The following is an 18924-nucleotide window of genomic DNA, read 5'->3' on the forward strand; positions in this document are numbered from 1 at the left end:
CTCAGGACCTCTGGAAGAGCAGTGTTCTTAACCACTGAGCCATCTCCCCAGCCCTTAAATGTAATTTTTATTTTTATTTATGTATTTGAAACAGGGTTTCTCTATTTAGTCCTAGCTATCCTGGAATTTGTTGTGTAGACCAGGCTGGCCCCAAAGTCATAGATCCTGCTGCCTCCCAAGTACTAGGATTAAAGGAATGCCACCACCCTTGGCTTAAATGTATTTTTTAAGAAGCCCAAACAAAAGTAGCAACCAGATGTGATGGCTCATAACTCTAATCCCAGCCCTGGGGAGGTAGAGGCAGGAGATTCATCTAAAGTTCAGCACAGCCAGAGCTAAAACCTAAGACCTGCTAAAATACAATGAAACAAATCACCACCGTAAAACCTAGGAAAGAAACTATACTTCCAATGATAAGCACTCAAAATATGTAAAATGTTAAAATTGAACAACTTATGCTTTCTTCTACAGAATATCTGCCATGGTTGGAATCTCTCCCAAAGTCATTTGCTAAAAGTCAGTTACCAAGCCGGGCGGTGGTGGCGCATGCATTTAATGTCAGCATTCGAGAGGCAGAGGCAGGCGGATCTCTGTGAGGTTGAGGCCAGCATGGGATACCCGAGACCTTGCCCTAGTTACTGTTCTGTTGCTGTAATAAAACACCATGACCAATGCAATTTATAGAAGAAAAAGTTCACCTTAGCTACAGGTCCAGAGGGTTAGAGCCCATGATGATAATGACACCATGGCAGCAGGCAGCAAAGCAGGAACCTGAGAGATCACATATTCTGCCATAAACATGGAGCAGAGATTAAACTGAAAGTGGGGGTTTTTATGAGTTCTCAAAGCCATCCCCCAGTGACATAGTTCCTCTAGCAAGGCTGAGCCTCCCATAACCTCCTCCCCTAAAGAGTGCCGTTGACTGGAGACCTAGTGTTCCAATACCTGAGCCTCATAAACAGGGGAGAGGGCTCATCAGATAGAGGGCCTTTAGGGCAAGCCTGCTCACCTGAATTCTTTTTTTTTCTTTTCAACACTGCTTGGCCCTTTAGCTCTAGCCCTTACTGGCTAATTCTGATATCCCGATCAACCCATCTCTAATAAACTGTATAGCACCGGTCTTACCGGGAAAGATTCAGCATGTCTGACCTGGCGGCTTGCTTCATCGTGTCTGCCTGGAAGAGGGGAGCATGGCCTCTGAGCTCACTTCCTCTTCCTCCCAGCATTCTGTTCTGTTTACTCCTCCCACATATGTTTTAACCTCTGAGGCCAAGCAGTTTTTTTATTACTTAACCAATGACCTTCCTCCATCATTTCCCCTTTTTCTGTTTAAACAAAAAGGAAAGGCTTTAACTTTAACATAGCAAAATTACATATAACAAAATAGCTATCAAGTAAAAATTACAATATTTACATCTATTTTATCTTTTTTCATAACTAAGGAAAACTATAACTATGTATATATTCTTTAACTCCATCAAAGACTCCAGAAGGATATAATATTACCTAAGTAAATGAGAAGTAAGCAACTTACAAAACTCTAGAAATCACAGAGACATCTTGCTGCCTAGACAGTCACCCAAAGTTCCTCTGTACCGTTGGGGCATCCATCTTCAGCCTACAGTCCCATAGTTTCCAGCAGACATTTCCATGAAGCAGGAAATTTCAAAGGCAGTCAGTCAATATCGGCTGTGTCCTGCAGAATGTCTCGCAGACTCTTTCATGAATCAGGAACCCCGAAAGATCATCTCACCTTTAGGCAAGTTCAGTAGTCCTCTCTCTGCGGGTTCTCTGTGTCCAGTTTATGCAATAGTCCAGGCAAGAACAGTTTCTTGCCCAAATGGCTATCAAACTCCATAAGGATCCTCTTCAATGCCCATCTTCCTCTTGAAGTAGATTGGTGCTGCCAGGAGCAGGTGTCTCATTGTCATGAAAATTCCTAAGTTATTAAAACATTTAAAATGCCATATTCTATAATCTTTGAAAAATATGAAGAATACCTATCTAAAATATATCTATGTACATCTAGAAAATCTTAACTAACATGACTACAAGCTTGACTATTATTGCTTATCCATTAACAACCTATATACATTACATTTTCAAGTGAACTACACAATCACAATACCTTAATCAAGATCAGAAATACATATACATATAACAAAATTGACCTTAAATCTCTATCAATAAAGCAAAATCTATACTAATGTAAATTATTCATATCTATATCATATCCCCCTTTAAATGTAAAAGAACGTTTATAAACCATATTTGGGAACGTGGGCACAGTTTTTTCTCTCCAAACTGCTTCCTGATGAATGGGGGCGTCATTAATTAGGTCTTTCATGATATAACCTGTGTGCTAGTTTCATCTCAGCTGGCAGTTGAGCGAAGCAATTTTCTAAAGGTGTTCATAGCAACTCTTCAGGAGGGCATGGTCCATCATACCATATTGGGATAGAAGCAATCCACAGATTCTCGCCCTCTGTGAAAACAAAATAAGAAACTCCTTTCCAAAGCATCATGTCCCTAGATCCAAATTTCAAAGTCAAGGCATTTTCAAAATGTCTATGTTGGATTATTTCAGCACCATTTATAAACAAATATCTTTTGGCATCTGTTGCTCCTTCCTCAGCATTCAAACAATTCAAAAAGAGCATAATAGCATACAGTATCAAGATTCTCTGTGTATTTTCCATCTTTGTGTAGCTTTGTTTTAATCTCTATTTCGTTTATTTTTACTTTTAACTTTTTGCTTTTTGAGACAGGTTCTCTGTATATCTTTGACTTGGAATAACTCTATAGACCAGGCTGTCCTTGAACTCTCAGAGATCCGCCTGTCTCTGCCTCCCAGGCATTGGGATTAAAGGCGTGTGCTATCACACCTTGAAGTCACAGAGGTCAATCTCCCTCTGCCTACCAAGTGTTGGGATTAAAGGTGTGTCCTACCACACCCAACTACTCTCTTTCTTCCTTTTTTTACTTTTAAGAACTTTTAGCTTGCATATGTTTTTAACACACTATAAATTATTTAAAGTTTTTTTTGTTTGTTTTTGAATCTCTCTTTTTCTGACCACACGAGCCTTTAAATTACTGAGCAATATGGATAGGATTAAAGCAGTGGCTTTGCCAGCTAGATCCAGTCCATTCCTTAGCTTTCCAGCCTCATGGCGGAGATACAGACTGTAGCCATGTTTATAGCCACAGCTCTATGGCGTTTCAAGATCCTTGCCAGCAAGTGAGCTGCAACTCAAGTCCTCTCTCTGTAGTCGGCCCTCCTGCTTCAAACAGTCAGAGTTTGCCCTGGCCGGATGGCCCAGAAAGCTGGCATTTTTAAACGGTGCAGCTTTTTTTCCTGCAACAGCCGAAAACCAAAAAGCATGCAGTCAGCTTTTATCAACACCATTTAAGTGTTTCATGGCAGGACCTCTTAATGAGCTGCAGGGTTTTGCAGTGAAAGCTGAGTCAGGAAGCCTCTCTTAGATGAGAGCACTTCCTTGCCTCTAGCAAGCAGAGTAGACCCGAGAAATTGCTGCTACCAAGAAAACATGCTTTACTCTATTCTTTCCCAAGATTTCTCAGGCTTTCTGTGGATTCAGTTGTCCACACGACTGGGTGCCATTCTCTTGTAGGAGCTGCGGGCTGTGTTCCACCACCCAGCTCCCGCCACCGGCTAGCTTTACCCGAAATAACAACACACAAACTGTATTCTTTTAAACACTGCTTGGCCCATTAGCTCTAGCCTTTACTGGCTAATTCTGATATCCCGATCAACCCATCTCTAATAAACTGTGTAGCACCGGTCTTACCGGGAAAGATTCAGCATGTCTGACCTGGCAGCTTGCTTCATCGTGTCTGCCTGGGAGAGGGGAGCATGGCCTCTCTGCTCACCTGAATTCTATACCTGGAACTTGCATAAGTTGTCTTCTTATATACATACAATAAGTACATCAAAAATAATAAATTTGATAATTGTCTTTTTAGTTCAATTTGTGAAATGATGGATTACAGACATATGTTTAAATGATTCATCTACTATAGTCCTCTAAGTAGCTGGGCTACACACCTGCAGGATCATACCAAACTCTCCAGCCAGTATTAACTGGATTGCAGGAGGGTATGAGCCATCTCTCCAGTTCCTGAGGGTAATGTGTTTTGTTATGTGTATATGTATTTACTTATATTTATGTCTGTCCACCACTTATATGCCTCCTGCCTTTAGAAGTCAGAAGAGGACATCAGATCCTGGTATCTGGAGTTACAGTGGATTATCTGCTGCCATGTGGGTGCTGGGAATTGAACCAGGGTCTCATGGAAAGAGCAGCCAGAGCTCTTAACTGCTGAGCCATTTCTCAAGCACCAGGTTTGTTTTGAATTTATTATGTATATAGTGTTCTGCCTGCAGGCCAGAAGAGGGCCCTAGATTTTATTATATATGTGATTGCTGGGAATTAAACTCAGAACCTCTGGAAGAGCAGCCAGTACTCTTAACCTCTGAGTCATCTCTTCAGCCCCGTCCCAGGCTTTTAAAAAGACATTTTATTTTTCTTTGTTTTTTTATTTTAAATATTTATTTATCTATTATGTATACAATATATGCCTGCAGACCAGAAGAGGGCACCAGACAGATGGTTGTGAGCAGATGGTTTTGAGCCACCATGTGGTTGCTGGGAATTGAACTCAGGACCTTTGGAATAGCAGGCAATGCTCTTAACCGCTGAGCCATCTCTCCAGCCCTAAAAAGACATTTTAAATTATGTGTTTGTGTGTATGAGAGGGTATGTGCACATGAGTGTTGTGCCTGTGGAGTCCTGGGGCATTTGTATGTCCTTGAGCTTGAGTTACAGGTGGTTGTGAGCCACCTGATGTGGGTGCTGGGAACTGAAACTGAACTTCCTGCAAGACCTATATGTGCTCTTTTGCTTCTTTATTTCCTTTTTTTTAAAAAAATATTTTTGTGTGTATGAGTCATTTACCTGCACATATGTCTCTGTACCACATACATGCTTGCTGCCTGAGGAAAAGTGCTGAACCTTCATGTGGGTGCTGGCAATTGAACTTGGGTTTTTTTGCAAGAAGAGCTTGTACTCTTAACCACTGAGCCAACTCTCTAGGCCTACCATATGTGCTCTTAACTGCTCTGCCATCTCTCCAACTTGAAGACTTGTTTTATTTTCATTTTATGTGTTTAGGTGTTTTGCCTAAATGTATGTTTGTGTACTACATGAGTATAGTACCAGTTGTGGCCAAAAAAGGGTATCAGATCATTCTGGAAGTGGCTCACACCCTAATCTTTTTTTTTTTTTTTTTTTTTTTGGTTTTTTGAGACAGGGTTTCTTTGCAGCTTTGGAGCCTGTCCTGGAACTAGCTCTGTAGACCAGGCTGGTCTCGAACTCACAGAGATCCGCCTGTCTCTGCCTCCCGAGTGCTGGGATTAAAGGCATGCGCCACCACCGCCCGGCCCACACCCTAATCTTAACCCTAAGGAGGACTCTGAGCAGCTGAGCCATCTCTCCATCCCCGAGTTATTTGTTGTCGTCGTCGTCTTGTTTTTGGGTGTGTGTGTGCCTTTGTGCATGTGTATTTGTGCTTTATAATATACTTGTATCTTTAGAACAATCCTCTGCTTGTCAATGTTGGCATTGGTTTCTGCTACTTGTGAGCCAAGAGATTTAGCTACCAGAAGCTACCAGGGACGGTTGTAAAATTCACCTTTGAGAAAGACAGCTCTTTTGAAAAACAAGTTTAATGTGTCTTCTGGGTGTATGAAGTAAAGAAAACTTCACTCTGAAGGAGTGCAGAGCAACGATTAACAATTGTAATAGATAAGATGTAAAATGGAGGCTGTGCCCTCACAGGTACCTTACTAACACATGTGGCTGAAAAGAGACTTTTAATTTCCTTGATTAGGACTGATGACAAATGATGTTGATACCCATGTGAAAACAAAACTGAATAAAAGAGCCAGGTATGATGGTTTATTCTATAACCTATGCTAAAATCCCAGCACCCAGAAAAGTTGGAGCAAGAGAATTGCTGAGTCTGAGGCCAGGCTGGGCTAGAGTGAGATTCTGTCCAATAAGCTTGCATAAAGGAAGTTCTTTTTCACAGCAGGAAACCTGGTAGCTAATGAAACATGGTGACTCCCCAGCAAAGGGACATGACCAGTGAACTCCAACAATGACTTATTCCATTACACATTTTAAAGTGGTATACCTGCACATAAACCATGCCACATGTATAGAGGTCAGAAGACTACTTTCAGGAGTTGGTTCTCTCCTACCATGTGGGTCCCAGGGATTGAACCCAGGTTCGCCAGTGCGGCAACAAAAGTGCCTTTGCCTGCTGAGTCATCTCACTGGCCCTTTGTGGTTTTGCATGGTTCTTGTTTGCAGTGTTGGGGATCAAATGCAAGGCTTGTGCATGGTAGGGAAGCATAAACATGCTGTTTGCTATTGCTGTTGTTTCTTTGGGGTTTTGTTTTGTTTTTTGGAGTCAGGGTTTCTTTATGTAGCTTTGGCTGTCCTAGACCAGGCTAGCCTTGAACTCACAGAGATCCACTTACTTCTACCTCCTGAGTCCTGGGATTAAAGGTGTGTGCCACTACCACCAAGTTAAATATGTATTCAACATGGTTTAGTAGCCTAGGGTTTTTGTTGGTTTACCTTGGTTTGGTTATGTGAGACAGGGTTTCACACTGTAGCCCAGGCTACCCTGGCACTCAGTATGTGGCATGGGTTGGCAATGGACTCCTATGTCTTTCTGCCTTAGCAGGTGGGTGCTGGGAACTGAACCTGCATCCTCTGCAAGAGCAGCCAATACTATTAACTACAGAGACATGTCTCCCTGGAACATTTTTTAATGCATTCAGATAATGGAATACAATATTGCAGAGAAAACTACAATTTTATATTATATGATATGGAGTGTAGAAATATAATGTTGAAAGAGTAGCTATGTAATGAAGCATACAAAATTCAAAACCATGTAAAAAAAATTACACTGTCGACTGGGGTGTATCTTAGTGGCAGAGTGTGTGCTTGCTCAATGTTCTTGCCTCAAACCTCAGGACCAAAAATCAAATCAAATCAAATCTAACTCCAGTGGGGCATGGTGGCGTGCACCTGTAATTCCAGTACTTGGGGTGGAGGCAGAGGGATCAGGAGTTCAGAGTCAGCCTTGTCTACAGCAGGAGCCTGAAGCCAGAAGACTCCACTTGCCATCATCTCAGACAGATGAGCGAACTATGTATCTACTGTGAACACTCAGGATTACTTGGGAGGATCCCGAATTTGAGGCTATATATTGACACTGTCTCAAACCTTTTCCCCAAAGCACACTGTTGAGGGAAAAAAAATGCTATTTACATAAAGAGAATGGAAGAGCTGAGGATGTAGCTTAGTGGTTAAAGAGCTGGCCTTGCATGTGCAAGACCTTGAGTTCAATTCCCAGTACTCAAAATAAAACAAACCATACTTTAAAATGACTTTTAAAAACCAAGAAAAGGGCTGGAGAGATGGCTCAGTGGTTAAGAGCACAGGCTGCTGCTCTTCCAGAAGTCCTGAGTTCAATTCCCAGCAACCATATGGTGGCTCACAACCATCTGAAATGAGATCTGGCGCCCTCTTCTGGTGTGTGGGCATACATGCAGGCAGAATGTTGTATACATAATAAATGAATCTAAAAAAAAATATTTAAACTCTGAAGATGATCAGACAGGGCAAAGCGAAATTGGTGATCCTCGCCAACAACTGCCCCGCCTTGAGGAAATCTGAAATAGAATACTATGCCATGTTGGCTAAAACTGGTGTCCATCACTACAGTGGCAATAACATTGAGTTGGGCACAGCGTGTGGAAAATACTACAGAGTATGCACACTGGCCATCATTGACCCAGGTGATTCTGACATTATTAGAAGCATGCCAGAACAGACTGGTGAAAAGTAAAAAGTTTTCCTTTAATAAAACTTTACCAGAGCTCCTTTTAAATAAAACTGTGTCTGTTTGGATTGTTAAAAAAAAATCAAGAAAAATTTTGGAGGAAGACAAAAATAAAGTTGTAAGCATTAGAGCTCAGATGGGAAGGTATCTTGGGAGTCAAAGAATACCACAAAGTCCCACCCCACAACAAACCTCACACAAGAGATTGGGAGGGGAAAATCCAGGAGGGAGCTGCCTCTGCTGGGGCAAAAAACTGCAGCAAACTGAACAGGATACAGGGCTTATACAGCTTCTTGGGAAGGGGTGGAACTTTTCAGGGTGGAGATTGCTGAGATTTCATGTCCAGAAACTGGGCTTTTACTCTACTGATGGGGGCAGGGTTAAGCAGTTAGAACAGTTAGAGGTCCTTGGGGGAGAGACCTGGCCATTCAAGTGGCTCGAGGAACCCTGTGACTCACCAGTGCTGCTTGGGGTTCTGCTTCTTGAGTTAGGTGGCATAGTCATAGGTGCTTTTTTTTTTAAATATATGTTCAGCTCAAAATTAATGGCATTATGGTTGAATCGGCAGTTACTTGAGAGTTTATGTTCTTCATGTGTCATACACATGTATTCTGTTTATCTCATTTTGCTTTTCTTTGTGATAGAGGGGAGTAGGTTTCTGCAAAAACAGCTATCCTAAAGCATTGATTGTGCTAATGTGCAATTATTTCCCCTGCTCTGGAGATGGGTGCTTTCTGCTCAACATTCCTAAGAAACTTTAAAACAGTATCAGATTCAAAATCGGTTCAAGGATGACAGAACTTGGATTTACGATGCTGCAAACCAGAGCTGTGCTTTTTAGTTAACATGATGCTGAAGATAATCTTGTCTTAATTTTTTAAAAATGGTTTATTTCATGTGCATTGGTGTGAAGGTGTCAGATCCCCTAAAACTGGAGTTACAGACAGCTGTGAGCTGCCATGTAGTTGCTTCTTTTTGGTCTGGGTGACATTAGTTTCTTTTACAAATTTACAAGTGGAGCTCAATAGTAGAGCACCCACCTAGTATGAACAATGGTCTGGATTCTATCAACATCTTGAGAAACAAAAAGTATGCTTGAGATCAAATAGCTCTTTAAAACTGTTTCTAAGGGGCTGGAGAGATGATTCAGCGGTTAAAAGCACTGGCTACTCTTCCAGAGTTCCCGAGTTCAATTTCTAGAACCCACATGGTGGCTCACAACCATCCACAATAAGATCTGGTGCTTTCTGCTGACCTGCAGGTAGAACACTCAATACATAATAAATAAATTAAAAGAGAACTGTTTTTAAACTTATGTGTTTGGGTGTTTTGCATGCATATATGTCTGGGCACTATGTATAAGATCCCCTGGGACTGGGGATTGGAGTTACAGACAGTTGTGAGCCATTACCTGGGTGCTGGGAATAGATCTGGGTCCTTTTTTTTTTTTTTTTTGTTTTTGAGACAGGGTTTCTCTGTGTAGTCCTGGCTGTCCTAGAACTCGCTCTGTAGACCAAGCTATCCACAAACTCAAGAGATCTGCCTGCCTCTGCTGGGATTAAAAGCCTTCATTCACTACGATAAACTCTCAAACTTGGGTCCTCTTAGCCATGGAGACAACCCTCCAGCCCTCTCCTGTTTTTTCACCACTGCCTCCAGGCTTCCGCATGTCATGTGTTTCTTAGAGAATAAGATTATCGTGTGTTTAAAATGGCGTACAGATCATGTATTTTGTTCAGTCAAATCTTTCCTCTGTAAAGACTTGATTTCCTCGATTCGATTTAAGTGTTGTGTGCATGCGGGTGCTTGCTTGCGTGTTTGCCTGGAAGGCTAGTCTGGCCGGTCGGTCAGCGGGTCCCAAAGATGCTTCTGTCTCCATCTCTCCAGTGCTGGCATGACTAACATGACGCCGGGCTTTTTACTAACCCGGGTCCTAGCACTTTACCGTCTAGTCTTGAACTCCTGATCCTTCTCCTTCCACCTTTAGAGGCCGAGGTTTCAGGTGCTCGCCAGCATGGCAGGATTCTTCTGGAGGAAGGCTTTGAGGAACGCAGCCACTGACTGGCTCGTAGCTGCCCCAGTCTATTAGGCACGCTTCCCAAAGGCTAGGGCCGGCGGGGCCTTCCAAGGCGAGTTCCACGCTCCCGTCACGTGGGTCCCGATTGGCTGGAGGCTGCCTCTCCAAGGCGACTTCCGGGGTGGGCCGGCGGCCGTGACTTCCGGCGGCAGGCGCTGCGCTTGCGCTGCTTTGGCCCGATGGCGGCCCCGCTGCTTCACACGAGTTTGCCGGGAGATGTGGCGGCTGCGGCCTCTGGCACGCTGGGCGCGTCGCGGACTGGGTAAGATCCGGGCGGCCTCCCCCTGCGTGTCCCGGCTCGAGCCCGCTGTGAGCGCTCGGGGCGTCCTGAGGACTGAGGGGGTGGGGGCGAGGGGTGGGAGGGTCCCGAGGCCTGAGAGCGCCGGGCCGGCGGGCTCGGCCCTGGTGCGCAGCAGCCTCGCGTTCCCTCCGTGAGGGCGAAGGCGCCGTTAGTCAGCCTTATCTGTTCCATTGTCTTCCGCTTGAACTCCTGGGACGCCCTTGTGGGACTCTAGGCCCGTCGTCTGCGTTTTCTTCTTCCCTCCCTTAGCGTAGATGTGGACTGCATTCCCTGGACTTGGGATTTCTGGGAGAATGCTGTCAGTGGTGACAAACTGAATTCTAAACTTTGAAGTTTGTTTCTGCAGAAGTGAGCAGCAGACCCAGTTGTCCTTATCTAAGCAACATTTTTAGGTTTTATATGACTTTGTAAGTGAAGGAAACGTTGTAAAGCACTTAGCATAATGACAATTACTTGTGAAGTGTGGACACTGGGGACAATAACTCATCCAGAGACGAACGTTCTCGGGCTCAACAGCTGGTCAGGGACAGCAGTAAATGAACAAGATCAGTTAGAGCTGTGGAGAACTAAATAATGCAGCAGTTCTGGTGGAGAACTCTGATATTTGCGCTTCAACCTTGTATGTATGTGGGAAGAGTGTTTCTAAAGAGTAGCAAGTGAAATGGGAACCAGCTTGACAAGTTTGAAGAAGAAAGGACACCGTGATTCTTTCTAACAAATGCTTCTACCTCGAGATCAGAGTTAGACAAGGGCCCTCCCTGTTAAATGGGATCTTATAGGATTAATGCAGGAATTTGGAGTCTTTCATTTTTTTTCCTTCCCTTTCTCTTAAAAAAAAAATAAAAAATAAATTTTGAGATTAAAATCTCACTAGGCCTAGGTTGTCCCTGAACTTCTGGATTCTGCCTCAGTCTCCCAAGTGCTGGTTTTTCGAGCATGTAGTATTTTCCCTTTAGGAGTTTGAGTTTGGATTGTTATTCTAAGTCCCATGAAAAGACAGTTGCTGAGTGAAGAATGAAAGGTGGGGATAAGATTGGGAACATGGATAGCATTTAAAAATGACGTTGGGGGGCTGGAGAGATGGCTCAGTGGTTAAGAGCATTGCCTGCTCTTCCAAAGGTCCTGAGTTCAATTCCCGGCAACCACATGGTGGCTCACAACCATCTGGAATGAGGTCTGGTGCCCTCTTCTGGCCTGCAGACATACACACAGACAGAATATTGTATACATAATAAATAAATAAATTAATTAAAAAACAAACAAAACAAAACAAAAATCAAGCTGAGAGCAGAGAAAAGTTGTCCTGAACACCCTATTCTCCACAGGCCTATCAGAGGAGTGTATCTCCCACGGAAAAGTAGCACCAGCTTTCTGTCCTGTGTCAGCACTGACAGCTCTCCTTCACTCAAGGGTAAATCACGCAAAACACATGGCCCTACTGGGCACAGTTTATTTAAAAAAAAAAAAAGAAAAAAAAAAGATAAAAATGACGTTGGTTCAGTCATGCTCGCTGTTATTCTGTGTTATGCATTTAATACCTGGTACTTCTGGTTCTTCAGGCTTTCGGATATGCTTGCATTAGAGAGTGATTTCTTCAATTCTCCCCCAAGAAAAACTGTTCGGTTTGGTGGAACTGTGACAGAAGTCTTACTGAAATACAAAAAGGTATGAGTAAATACTCTGGGGTTGATTTTTGTCAGACAGAACACAGTATGCGTTACACTGCAGAGCAGGTTATTAAGGCCTTGGGTTCCTGCTCAGTGCCTCCCACCTTCCAGAAACAACCACAAACACAGTAAACATAGTAACATGAACGTGAACATTTATGTGTGTGTCTTTGTTTAGGTTTCTCAGTGGTGGGAATTAGATCTGGGACCTTGTCCACTCCAGGAAAACACTTCCCCTAGTTGAGCTCTTTTAATTGCCTAAATATAAATTTTACTCTGGGTTTGGTGAACACTTGGAGGCAGAGGCAGGTGGATATCTGTGAATTTGAGGCCAGCCAGGGCTACACAGCCTCTGTCTAAAACAGTGGTTCTCAACCTTCCTAAGACTGCAATCCCTTAATATAGTTTCTCATGTTGTAGTGACCCCAACCATAAGATTATTTTCTTTGCTACTTCTTCTTTTTTTTTTTTTTTTTTTTTTTTGGTTTTTCGAGACAGGGTTTCTCTGTGGTTTTGGTTCCTGTCCTGGAACTGGCTCTTGTAGACCAGGCTGGTCTCGAACTCACAGAGATCCGCCTGCCTCTGCCTCTTGAGTGCTGGGATTAAAGGCATGTGCCACCACCACCTGGCTTATTTATTTTTAAAATTATTTATTTGTATTTTATGTACATTGATGGTTTGCCTGCATGTATGTCTCTATGAGGGTGTCGGATCCCCTGGAACAGTAACTATAGACAGTTGTGAGCTGCCATGTAGGTGCTGGGAATTGAACCCAGGTCCTCTGGAAGAGCAGCCAGTGCTCTTAACTGCTGAACCATCTCTCCAGCCCCTACTTATTTTTGTGATAGTCTTGCTCCAGTCTTTTTTTTTTTTTTTAATATTTTTATGGTTTATTTAACTTTATTTTATGTGCATTGGTGTGAAGTGTCAGATCCCCTGGAACTGATCTTCAGACAGTTGTGAGCTGCCATGTGGGTGCTGGGAATTGAACCCGGGTCCTCTGGAAGAGCAGTCAGTGCTCTTAACCACTGAGCCATCTCTCCAGCCCTTGCTCCAGTCTTCTTGCCTCAAGCCTGGAATTACATAATCCCATTAAAAGTTTTAATCCCTTTGAGACAGGATCTTACTGAATAGCTCTGTCTGTTCTGGAACTGCTTTGTACACTAAGCTGGTCTTGACCTCCCAGAGATCCTCCTGCCTCTCCCTTTTTACTGTGCACCCCTATGCCTGGCTCTACTAAACCATTTTATCTCTTAAGGAGTTACCTAAGCTTCACTTTAGAAGAATAAGCTAGAGATGTTTGGTTTTGTGTTGTCTAAGTGGTTCCTCTAGATCTTATCACTAAAGATATAACATAAATGATTGTCTTATAATTCCTAGTCATACATATGAATAGATGCTGTCTTAATTCTTGCTGACACATCACAATGTTTCTTATCTCCTATTTAGAGAATTTTCACTAGTATCTGATGTAGTAAAGTGTCCATACCCTGGTTAGTTGAATATGAGTGACTGTTGACTCTTCTGTTGTTGTAGACTTCTGATGCAGCAAGTTTCTTGCTGCCTTAGTTGTTTGTTTGCAGTGTTAGGGATTGAGCCTAGGATAAGCCCATGAGCTCTAGCTGCAGCCCTTTTGTATTTATTATGTATACACTGTTTTGCCTGTATGTGTCCCTGCAGGGCAGAAGAGGGCACCAGATCTCATTAATGGTGCTTGTGAGCCACAATGTTGGTGCTGGGAATTGAACTCAGGATCTTTGGAAGAGCAGTCAGTGCTCTTAACTTCTGAGCCATCTCTCCAGCCCCGTTTTTTTACTTTTTATATTGAGATGGGGTTGCCCAGATGGGTGGCCTTGGGCTTGTTATCTGAATATTTGGGATTTTGAGTATATAAAATGACCAGGACTGCCTTAAATAAGAATTCTTAAAAGTTGTATAATCCTGACTTTATTATTGTAAGCGATGTATGTTCTACAGGTCCTTTTGTAGTTCTCTGAGATATCAAGGAATAATAAAAACTCTGGCTGGCCTTAAATCCCAGCACTTGGGAGACAAAGGCAGGCAGATCTCAGTGAGTTCTAGACCAGCCTGATCTACAGAGTGAGTTCCAGAACAGCCAGGACTGTTGCACAGAGAAACCTTGTCTTGAAAAATGAAACAAAATTCTGTTAATATTTAAAGGAAACCATGGTAATTGTACTTTAATTTCTTCTCTTCGTTTAGGGTGAAACAAATGACTTAGAGTTGTTGAAGAACCAGCTCTCAGATCCTGATATAAAGGTAATTTAAAAACATTCTCTTATCTTTTTTTTTTTTTGGTCTGGTCTGGTTTGGTTTGGGTTTTCGAGGCAGGGTTTCTCTGTGGCTTTGGAGCCTGTCTGGAGCCTGGCTATTTATCATATTTAATTGTGTATTTTACACATGTGTGCATACTACAGCAAGTGTGAAGGCCAGGGGACAATTTGTGGGAGTTGGCTCTGTCTTTCTACCATGTGAGCCTCTAGGATTGACCCCAGGTTGTAATATTTTTACCGATGATCCTTGTCTGTCGTTCAAGACTTGCTTTCTGGGCTGGAGAGATGGCTCAGTGGTTAAGAGCATTGCCTGTTCTTCCAAAGGTCCTGAGTTCAATTCCCGGCAACCACATGGTGGCTCACAACCATCTGGAATGAGGTCTAATGCCCTCTTCTGGCCTGAAGGCATACACACAGACAGAATATTGTATACATAATAGATAAATAAATATTTTCAAAAAAAAAAAAAAAGACTTGCTTTCTGTGATCCTATCTTACTTAATTCAGTGTTTCTCAGCCAGGAGCAATCTTCCCCTCTAGCAGACATTTGATGATGGCTGGGAACACTTAGTTGTCAGCAGTAGGAGGAAGGGGATACTTCTGGCATCTAGTGGTTGGATGACTGGACTTCCTGCCCTCTCCCCACACTTGGTTACTTAAAGGGCAGACTACAGAGATAGCTAGTAGTTAAGAGCACTTAGTGTTCTTTTTTTTCTCTTTCTCTCTTTTTTTTGGAGAACTAGCTCTTGTAGACCAGGCTGGACTCACACAGATATCTATCTGCCTCCCGAGTGCTGGAATTAAAGGTGTGTACCACTGTCACCCAGTGCACTTGGTCTTCCAGAGCACTCTGGTTCTGTTCTCAGCATCTACATGGCAGCCAACAACCGTCTTTAACTATTTCAGGGGATATGGTACCTTCTGGACTCTGCAGTCTCTCTTGCATGCACATAATGCATATGCATACATGCTGGCAAAACACTCATAATTATAAAATAAAAAATAATTCTTAAAAAAAGAAGGAGCGAGGGGAGAACCATGAAGACTTAGTGAGTTGATATCCAGGATTCCTTAGGACAGTCTCCAACATGAAATAAGGGCTTGTCATTTGGAATGTTCCGCTTTACGAGCACACCCCCATTCCTTCTGCCTTATTTATGTTTAAGTCAACATATCACTACTCTAGTGACTTGATAAAAGTTATCAGTGATCATGTTTTTATCCCTAGTAAGTTTTTGTTATGCTTTTTTTTTTTCCCTGCAGAGACAGGGTCTCTCTACATACCCTGGTAGTTCTGGAACTTTCTATGTAGACCAGGCCTCAAACGAGAGAGATCCTTCTGCCTCTGCATACTAAATGCTGGAATTAAAAGTGTATGCCACCATGCCTGGCTTCCCCAGTAATTTCTCATAGTCTCATTTTAGTGGCATTTGACAGCCTCACACCAGTTCAGCAATAGACACTGTTGCCCACCCACTTAAAATCGCCTTCATTTTCTGTGATCTTTCTGTCTTCTCATCACTTCTTGTCACATTGTTGGTGTGTTCTTTGTTTTATATATTACCTTTTAATAGTTTACCTATTTATTTATTTATTTTGGGACAGAATTTCTCTGTAACCTTGGCTGTCCTGGAACTTTCTCTGTAGACCAGACTAGCCTTGAACTCACAGATTCTCCTGCCTCTGCCTCCCAAGTGTGGGGATTAAAGGTGTGTTCCACTACCACTTCTGATGTGTTCTTAACTTTGAACTGAGTGGAGTTTTTAAGGATTTATTTTGTTTTATGTATATGAGTGTTTTGCTTGCACGTGTGTGTGTTTACTCTGTATGTGCATGCCTGGTGCAGAGGGAGACCAGAAGTTGTGAGCAGCCATGTAGATGCTGGGAACTGAATCCAGGCCCTTTGGAAGAGCAATAAATATTCTTTTTCTTTTTCATTCTTTTTGTTTTGTTTTGTTTTTCAAGACAGAGTTTCTCTGTATCTTTGGAGCCTGTCCTGGAACTCGCTGTTCATAGATTAGGTTGGCCTCAAACTCACAGATCTACCTGCCTCTGTCTCCCTAGTGCTGGGATTAAAGGTGTGCACCACCACCGCTCGGCTGCAATAAATATTCTTAACCACTGAGCTTCTTCTCCATCCCTTAATTAAAAAAATTATTTTTAAAGCTCTGAAATTTTTAAAATTTGGTTCTTTTCTTTTATTCAGTAGAGTTTTAGTGTGTGATTGCTATAGGCTTTGCAGTCTACATGTGTCTTCGTAATTCCTTAATGCATGTGTTATAGCTCCTGTTGCTCCTGTGGACCCCAGACTTGCCTCCTAACACCTGTTCATTGCATCTTCCAGAATTGTTAATGTTCTCCACCGTGATGAAGTCAGACTGATCTCTTCCCCAAGCCCACTTTTCTGTAGCCTTCTGTATGCTAAACTGGCTTTATTGCTTACATAGTTCTTGAGTAAGGGACCTTGTAGTCTTTCTGGACCTTCTAACCTTCTGTATCTATTCATCCATGTTGGGGCAAAACAAACAAACAAAACCTTTCATGTGCGATTTTGTTGGTGTTCATAAATATGAATTCCTCTAGTAACTCTGTATTCTTTAGATCCTGCTGTGCTCTGTCCTCTTCCCTATAGATGTACTTTGAACAGTGAAGCCTGACTCATCTCTCCATAGGACATGTCTAGGCATGTTATTCCTACTTAATAACTTCATGCCTGTAGAAGAATAGAGATTAACCTCTAGTACATTTGGTGATAAATAGTCTTTACTGTGTTTGGTCTTAAGAGATACACATCCCCCAAGTTTGCCACATTCTACCTGTATGTCTTTGGATGTCTTTTCTTTGTGGCTTGAGGTCTTCCTTAACACTTTATTTGAACATTGGCTCAGACAACATTGCTTCCCTCCCAAGTGAGTTCTTGCTCTTGTACTTTAGTGTCCTCCTCTGTAAAATGGAGATCAGTAGTACCTGTTCTGTGGGGTGGTTGTAAGGAATAAATGAATTAACATATGATAAAACCTTAGAACACTGTCTGGTACATAGTCAATGTCATATCTTTTTTTTTAAAAAAAAAAGATTTATTTATGTTTTCTGTATGTGTGTTCTGCATGCCAGAGAGGGCATCAGATCCTATTATAGATGGTTGTAGCCACCATGTGGGTGCTGGGAATTGAACTCAGGACCTCTGGAGGAGCAGCCAGTGCTCTTAACCACTGAGCCACCTTTCCAGCCCCATGTAAATGTTATATCTGTTTATTGCTACTACTGTAATCTGCAAACTGCTCTCTCTCAGATCCTGGTGTAATGTCAGCTGCTTTGAGCTTTTTCTGGTTCTCTAAGCACATGGTGTTTCCCTCCTTGGGTCCATTTCCCAGACCCAGAAGATGTTTCTAATTATATACCCAGCATACATGGCCTCTGTGCCCTACCTGACCCTTTTTTGCTTCCCAGAATTCTCTTTTGGCTTGCTATAATATATATATATAGATAGATAGATAGATAGATAGATAGATAGATAGATAGCGCGCCATATTGATTTACTTTCAGTTTTCTGCAGTGTCCTTTCCCTGTAAGAAATGTTACCCTTAAAGAGCACCTGAAGTCTTCAAGCTTTCCTGAGCTTTACCTTTTTTCTCTGGTCCAAAGGGCCAATTTATTTGTGTTTCTTTCTGTGAGCAGGTTCTCACTCTAGTAACTTAGTGTTGTAGCTAGAAGTCAGCTTGAACCCAACCCTCAGCAGATCCTTTTTTATTTTTAACGTTAAAAAATGCATTTAGGGGGCTGGAGAGATGGCTCAGTGGTTAAGAGCATTGTCTGCTCTTCCAAAGGTCCTGAGTTCAATTCCCAGCAACCACATGGTGGCTCACAACCATCTGTAATGAGGTCTGGTGCCCTCTTCTGGCCTGCAGGCATGCACACAGACACAACACTGTATACATAATTAATAAAGAAATAAATAAATAAAAATAAATAAAGAAATAAATATTAAAAAATCCTATAAAAAAATGCATTTAGCCGGGCAGTGGTGGTGCACGCCTTTAATCCCAGTTCTCGGGAGGCAGAGGCAGGCGGATCTCTGAGTTCTAGGCCGCCTGGTCTACAAGAGCTAGTGCCAGGACAGGCTCCAAAGCTACAAAGAAACCCTGTCTCCAAAAAAACTAAAAAAAAAAAAAATGCATTTAACTGGGCATGATGGTACACATCTTTAGTCCCAGTACAAGGAGGAAAAGGCAGATACAGGCAGATTTTTATGAGTTCGAGGTCAGCCTAATCTACATAGGGAGTTCCTGGACACCCAGGGCTACATACAGAGACCCAGTCTCAAAACAAGCAAAAAACCAAAAAATTGCATATTTGTGTATGCATGCATAAGATGTCAGGGTCCTTTAGAGGTAGAATTAGGGGCAGCTGAGAGCCAAATATGTGGAAGCTGGGAACCTGGAGGTTAAACTTGGATTCTCTGCAATAACAATATTATCTCTTAACTGCTAAACCCTTTGTCCAGCCTTAGAACCAGTTTTTTTTATATCATATGATAGTTTTGTGATTTTGTTGTGGTGCTGGGGATTAAACACAGGTCCTTGTGCATTGCTAAACCAGCACTCAGCTATTTATCTGCAGCCTTAGCTCATCTGCAGGTCCTTG

The 18924-nt window shown here is 42.4% G+C and overlaps 1 protein-coding gene across 2 annotated transcripts in view; it reads left to right on the plus strand.

Annotated features, from left to right (window-relative positions):
• The first annotated feature begins 10150 nt into the window (after positions 1-10150).
• Positions 10151-18924, plus strand: part of Rrn3 (RNA polymerase I transcription factor RRN3) — a 43270-nt gene continuing 34496 nt past the window's right edge. For both annotated transcript variants that reach the window (XM_075942078.1, XM_075942079.1), the window contains exons 1-3: positions 10151-10280; positions 11879-11984; positions 14210-14266. In XM_075942078.1, the coding sequence (XP_075798193.1) occupies positions 10198-10280; positions 11879-11984; positions 14210-14266 (246 nt within the window). In that variant the 5' untranslated portion in view covers positions 10151-10197. The remainder of the gene's footprint in view (positions 10281-11878; positions 11985-14209; positions 14267-18924) is intronic.

Source organism: Microtus pennsylvanicus, chromosome 11 (assembly GCF_037038515.1).
Source record: "Microtus pennsylvanicus isolate mMicPen1 chromosome 11, mMicPen1.hap1, whole genome shotgun sequence".
In the NCBI taxonomy this organism is placed as follows: Eukaryota; Metazoa; Chordata; class Mammalia; order Rodentia; family Cricetidae; genus Microtus; species Microtus pennsylvanicus.